This window comes from Neltuma alba, unplaced genomic scaffold, assembly GCF_004799145.2.
Source record: "Neltuma alba isolate B1F8T4 unplaced genomic scaffold, ASM479914v2 tig00011916_pilon, whole genome shotgun sequence".
Classification (NCBI taxonomy): Eukaryota; Viridiplantae; Streptophyta; class Magnoliopsida; order Fabales; family Fabaceae; genus Neltuma; species Neltuma alba.
Window position 1 is genome coordinate 685687 of NW_021636509.1, and position 6897 is coordinate 692583.

General features: G+C 39.4%; 1 protein-coding gene and 1 long non-coding RNA gene across 2 annotated transcripts; both read left to right on the forward strand.

Moving 5' to 3' along the window:
• The first annotated feature begins 1017 nt into the window (after positions 1-1017).
• Positions 1018-1576, forward strand: LOC114719476 (ethylene-responsive transcription factor ERF098-like). Its single transcript, XM_028904987.1, has 2 exons — positions 1018-1450; positions 1566-1576. The coding sequence occupies exons 1-2, from the start codon at positions 1018-1020 to the stop codon at positions 1568-1570; spliced, it is 438 nt and encodes a 145-aa protein (XP_028760820.1). The 3' UTR covers positions 1571-1576.
• Positions 1577-5975: 4399 nt separating this feature from the next.
• Positions 5976-6332, forward strand: LOC114719449 (uncharacterized). Its single transcript, XR_003737908.1, has 3 exons — positions 5976-5996; positions 6081-6171; positions 6270-6332. It is a non-coding gene; the product is annotated as an uncharacterized LOC114719449 (long non-coding RNA).
• The last annotated feature ends 565 nt before the right edge of the window (positions 6333-6897 follow it).

The following is a 6897-nucleotide window of genomic DNA, read 5'->3' on the forward strand; positions in this document are numbered from 1 at the left end:
TGATGGAATATATACAGTGTAAGAGATTTTGCCATGTTGCATGAGATTTGTGATAGAAAGATTTGTCTCCTCCATATATATACTTTTGTTCTTGTCATGATTTACGTTTTTTTGATGAAAAAACGTAGGCATAATCGAAGAATATATCAAGTTTATTTGTATTGAGATGATCCAACTTCTGGGAAGAAGCAACAAGTCTTGATCAATTTATGTCACATTCTAATTCTTCCAATGAGAGATACAGGCGCAGTAATTTTTTACTTCAGTGTAGTGTATATATTATATCAATTACATCAATCATTATAGGAGATATAAAAGATAGAAAGGCACGTTATTTCCAAACCGTACATTAGTAAATACCCCATTTTAAATTTTTGGCGTTAATATCATTTTGGTTCCTTAAATTTATCCTTATTTTGGTTTTAGTTCCTCAAATTTCAAACCATACATTTTTGTTCTTTAATAAGCAAAATGATCTAAGTTTTTATTGAATTATATAGACCAATGTCTAAAATAAAATAAAAAAAAGTTGAAGAACTAAAACCTACAGCCCAAAATTTAAGAGACCAAAATCAAAATAAGAACAAACTTGAAAGACCAAAAATTATATTATCCCAAATTTTTAAAAAAATGAACCCAATATTATAAGTCTCGCATTAATTGGGGAGATTCGTGTAAGAAATGGGGTTTACACCTTTTCTTTTGATAATAAAAAATTTAAGTGAGTTAAGTCAAGACTTATAATTTCTTTATATCATGGAGTTAACTTTTTATTACCCGGACCAATCTTTGCTGGCAGATTCTGTAACTTTCCCTCCTGATGGGGTTAGCCTCTTAGGATGCGATTTCTTCTTGGATTTTGTGCTGCTAACGCCCACATGTACGATATAATCATATCTCGTTATTTAAAGGACAACACTCCCATCCCAGAAATACAAGTGTCACATGTATATATACTCAGGCTACCTATATAAGCATTGCTTTCAAAACTCTAAATAAGAAGGCCATATACATAACATGGATAAGCACACGGGCAAGACAGAGAAGGGGAAGGAGGAGGTCCACTACCGGGGAGTCCGGAGGCGGCCGTGGGGGAAGTACGCGGCGGAAATAAGGGATCCGTCGAGGCAAGGGGCGAGGCAGTGGCTTGGGACTTTTGATACGGCGGAAGAAGCAGCAAGAGCGTATGACAAAGCTGCCTTTGACATGAGAGGACACCTTGCAATCCTTAATTTCCCCAACGAATACTATGCTCAAGTACGAGGCTCCCCACCATATCCTCCCTATTTAGCATCTTCTTCTTCTTCTCCGGCTTCTTCGTCGTCGTCTTCGTCTTCACCTTTTCATGGTCATGCAAGTGGAAGACAAGTTCTCGAGTTTGAGTGTTTGGATGATCAGGTGCTGCAAGACCTTCTTGAACCAGAAGATCAAAAGAAGAAAAGTGGAGGAGGTTGATTCTGTTGGGCTATAAACCACTTCGTTTCAATCTCTCTTCCTTTCGTCCAGTTCTTCCTTTTTTGGTAGTGAACAGTTCTGATTATTGGAACTGTCTTTATGAAGATCAGATTGATACGAAAAAGGGGAGAAAAACTTGTATTGGGGTATTGTTATTGTCCGTTAACTTTACTGTGAATGAACAGAGTCTGAAAATGAAATCTACAGTTTCCCATTATTGTACTCGTCTTGTTTATGAGATCATGTTCGTAGGTGCCTTAGAAAAATCTATCGGAGAACTGCTTTGAATCCTGAGTAAAACAATATAATTATTAAAAAATTTCAGTGAGAAGGATAAGTTTTAGAATAGTAAATGATGATTCTTCACTTGTTATTAAGACTTATAAGTAATTATTTTTTTTAATCTTATGATCTCATTATAATTCTCTCCAAATCTACTAATTTCCCCCTCGGATTTCACGTAATTATAGTGTCTTAAGCTTTTGAAAAAATTAATCTTTTGGTCCTTCAAGTTTTAACTCACTTAGTTCCTTAACTATGACTCAGTGTATTTAAACTTTTAACTCTTTTACTCAGTTCTTAACATGTACTCCACTTAAAAATTGTATCCCTATTAGGGGTGTTCATAGGGCCCGCATGCCCGGTGTGCCCGCCCGAGCCCGGGAAAAAAATGCCCGGCCCGGCCCGAAAAAATGTAGCCCAAACAAAAAAAGAACACTTTTGGGCAGGGCCCAACACGGGCAGGGCCGGGCGGCGGGCAGGGTACCCTGCCCTGCCCGTTTGGCCCTGCTTGGAAGTTTTTATTTTTTATTTTTTATTTTCACTTCCACTCTCCACTGCCACTGACCACTCGTCCACTCCACTCCATCAGTCCGCCTTTAATCACTCCATCAGAAATTCAGAACCCTACCCATTTACCCAACGCGGCAAGTCGGCACACGGTTACTCCCCCCGACTTTCAGTTCTGAGTAGCTCCGACGCTCCCCTGCCTCTCGGTCTCGGAGACTCGGACTCTCGGTCTCTCCCCTGCCTCTCGGTCTTGGTCGCTCCCCTGCCTCTCGGTCTCGGTCTCGGTCGCTCCCTCCCAGTGCAGTCTCCCACCTCCGCGTGCTGTGACTGCTCACTGCTGTCTCTGATTCGAAGACTGAAGCTCGCCGAATACTCCAGCTGAACGAGTCGTTGCTCGCCTGGATCTTGCCTCTCGCCGAGTAGTCTCTCCCAGTCTCCCACCTCACCTTGCTGTCTCTCCGATCTGAAGCTCATCGAGTAGTCTCTCAGTATCTCTCGGTCGCTGTCTCTTCAATCTCAAGCTCGCCGAATACTCCAGCTCAACGCCTCAACCACCATCACGTCTCTCAGTCACTCGTTGCTCCACGGCTCCAATCTCCACTCGGTGAGTTGCGACAGCACGGATTCCTTTCTCCAGTCTCCACGCATGTCTCTGTAACATATGATTGTATTTGATTCTGGTTTGATTCAGTCGCCTGATTGTGCCATTTGATTCTGCTTGGATTATTTCTGATTTTCTGTTTCACAATTCATATAATGCTGTTTCTATGGAGGTGCATGAGATATTCAGATTCAACATCTAATGCTGTGTTTTGTAATTGTATCTACAAGCTCATGCCTGCCGTGTCTATTCAAAAAAAATAGCTGATGTAATGCCATGTTCATTTTAGTTTGCAAGAATTTGAGATGACTCAATTATGGTTCTGCTGCTTCAGTGCTTCTACCGTGAAATGAGTGGCAGAGTATTTGGTCATTGCTCGATTTTAGTTTCCAAGCATTGCTCGATTTTAGTGGCAGAGTATTTTAGTTTCCAAGTATTTGGTCATTGCTTCTACCGTGTCTATTCAAAAATAATTCATGTAATTACTGCCATGTTCGTTTTAGTTTCCAAGCATTGCTCGATTTTTTTTTTAATAATTCGTTTTAGTATTTGGAATAGAAGAATCATTTTAAATGAATCAATTAAATCAAATGGTATATCATGAGCTGTACTTTATATTAGTATATTATTGTATCAATTCAAATTTCTTGCCATGATTCATTTCTCACAGTATTTCTTCAGTCTCCACTTGTGTTTGTATGATATAATGCTATTTGATTCTGCTTTGATTCATTTGAAATTTCTGCTATTTGATTCTGCTCCTATTCATTTTAAATTTCTTGCTATTGGTTCAATCATATGATATTGCAGCTGCAATGGACGATGAAACTTCTATTACATCACCATCCCCGGTTGTTGGTGGAGGGTCTCAAGCTGCTTCAGCCCCTCTTCAAACACCAATCTCTATTGGACCTAATCAAACACCAAATCCTAATAGACCTAGTGAAGTTGCTGCCCCTAGCCCTATTGTTCCTGTTCAACCTCCATCTCATCCTGTCCTCCCTCCCCTTGCTCCTTCTCCTACCCCTACTCCCCCACAAACAAATTCTGTCACACCGGAAACAAGTATTGATGAAAGGGGTACAAAGAGAAAGGCAAGAGAAACTAAGCACACATCAGAGGTTTGGGAATATTTTGTTAGATTGCCAATAGAAGAAACTAATGGAGTTCACTTAGCAGCTTGCAAGTATTGTCATACTACTTATAAAGCTGATCCAAACCGTCATGGGACAAATTCTTTATTAAGGCATATCCCAAAATGTTCAAAGAACCCTCATAAAGCCACTACAGATAAAAAGCAATCTATGTTAACTCTTTTGTCGGGCAAGACTAGTGGCCAAGGAAGATCTTTAGTTACACATGTATATGATGAGAAGCGATGTAGAAGAGCTTTAGCTGAATTTATTATCTGTGATGAGCAACCATTTAGAATTGTGGAGAAGCCTGCATTTAAGAAATTGTTGAATGAGTTTGAACCTCGCTTTCCAGTCCCATCAAGAACAACAATTGGAAGAGATGTGTGGCAATTATATCTTGGAGAAGTTAAAGTATTGAAGAAATTTTTGAAACAGAGTACTAAACGTGTTTGTCTCACCACAGATTGCTGGACATCAAATCAGAATTTCAATTACCTATGCTTGACAGCACATTTTGTTGATGATGAATGGAAGCTTCACAAAAGAATTCTCAATTTTGTTATGATTGAAAATCATAGAGGTGATACTATAGGGAGGACCATTGAGCAATGCTTGTTAGATTGGGAGATTGAGAAAGTGTTCACTATCACTGTGGATAATGCCTCAGCTAATGACTCAGCTTTGGGATATCTTAAGAGACGTTTGAGGAGTTGGAAGGGCTTACTTTGTGATGGTGATTATCTACAATTAAGATGTTGTGCACATGTCCTAAATTTAGTGGTCAATGAAGGTATTAAAGAAATGAAAGACAGCTTTGAAGCCATTCGAAATGCTGTGAGATATGTTCGTTCTTCTCCTTCACGCTTCCTAAGATTCAAAGCTTGGGCTGAAGCTGAAAAAATAGACACTAAAAGTCTTGTTTGCCTTGATGTATCCACTCGATGGAATTCAACATACTTAATGTTAGAAGCTGCAATGAAGTTTCAAAAAGTGTTTGAGCGAATGCGTGATGAAGATGATGACTATATTTCATACTTCAGCTCAAACACTTCAAGCTTTAGGCGTGAGCGTGGGGCTTCTAGTTCTGCTAGGCGTGAGCAAGATAGCTTTTCTGGTCCTGTTACTGATGATTGGAATAATGCTCGGATTTTCATCAAATTCTTGAAGGTCTTCTATGACATAACATTGAAATTTTCAAGCTCCCTTTCTGTATCGGCAAATGAATGTTTCCACCAGATTGCTCGGGTTCAGAAAATGCTGCAAAGAAATATCACAAATAATGCTAATAGCTTCTTGAGAGAAATGAGCACTAGCATGCAGGTGAAGTATGACAAGTATTGGGGTCAAGCAGACAATATGAATCCATTGCTTTTTGTTGCTGTCATTTTGGACCCTCGGTATAAACTAGCATATGTGAATCATATGTTTGATCTTCTTTATGCTGATCCTGAAGTATGCTTGATTATGAAGGAGAGGGTTAAAGATTGTTGTATCGGTTGTTTAATGAGTACTCTGCTGGGGTTTCTATTGACTCAGGGACTACCTCCACAAGCACAGCAGGTGCAACATCATTGCCTTCTTTTGATGATGATGATGATGATGGTGAAGAGGATCCAGGTCATAAGTGGTTAGAATCTATGAAACAAAGAACCTCAACAGATCCTCAAACTGAGTTAGATAGATATATAACAACTGACTCGAGAGATGAAATCCCTTCTGCAGCTGAGTTTGACATATTGTTATGGTGGAAAGCTAATTCAGAAAAATATAGAATTCTCTCACACATGGCACGAGATGTATTGGCTATGCCAGTTTCTACAGTGGCTTCTGAGTCTGCCTTTAGCACCGGAGGACGTGTGGTTGATCATTATAGAAGCTCTTTATCTTCTAAGATGACAGAAGCACTAATTTGTAGCCAAAATTGGCTACAACCTGGGCTATCAATGTCTGAATTTGTTGACAAGCTTCGGGAGTTTGATAATTTTGATGAACAGAACATGTCCTTCAACTTGCTAGTAATTTTTTTGCCCTCAAATCTCAATAACTCATATTTTACTTCATAATTTGTAATGTCATTGTTCTTTGATTTTTTGTCCTAGATTCTGCTACACCTGGAGCTGGAGGGGAGAATTTAATGGCTATTGGTAATTGAAGGGTCATTTTATAAACATGACTAGTTAAGCTGGCAAGGTGAATCGGTGCTTCCTTTAAAATCTAGAAGTATATTTTTTTTATTGTTTACTTTGTAATATATTAAACTTTGTTATTTTTATTTGTATTTTTTTCAGGTGTTCCATCCTTTTTGGGAAATTATGGAGATTGATGCAAACTGTTCAATTTTCTAGGCTCCAATTATAATATTGAATCTTGTTTTGAATGGATTATTGATGTTATTCAATTGGATATTTGTTAAGACTTATTTTGGACTATTTTTGAATGATTTTGGTGTGTTAAAATGTAGAATTATGTAATGTGATTTTCAGATATGGATGAAGTTGTTTTTTTTTTATGATTTGAACAGGACATCGGTTTTTGGGCAATGAAGCCCGCCCTGCCCCGCCCTGCCCATGCCCTGCCCAAAATGGTTAGGGCTTCTACGGGCAGGGCTGGGCACCGAGCTGCATTTTGCGGCCCGCACATAGTTCGGGCTGGGCATCGGGCAGGGGTCGAGCCCTGCCCAGCCCTGCCCACGTGCACCCCTAATCCCTATCATCTATAAGTCAAACTGAGTTATTCAACCTGGCATGAATAAGCTGCCATATAAGAGCCACATCAGCATAAGGAGAGAAGGGGGAAAAGCCTGGGCAATCAACGATGCCAAAGAAGAGGTCGTTGCTGAAGAAGACAACCCAATTCTGACATTGAAACAGTTATCCTTAATAACATAATCACCAAATATGCGAGTTTCGAGTACTT

What these genes read in the sequence shown, in the direction of transcription:
- LOC114719476 (XM_028904987.1), top strand. Translation starts at nt 1,018, where the DNA reads ATGGATAAGCACACGGGCAAGACAGAGAAGGGGAAGGAGGAGGTCCAC.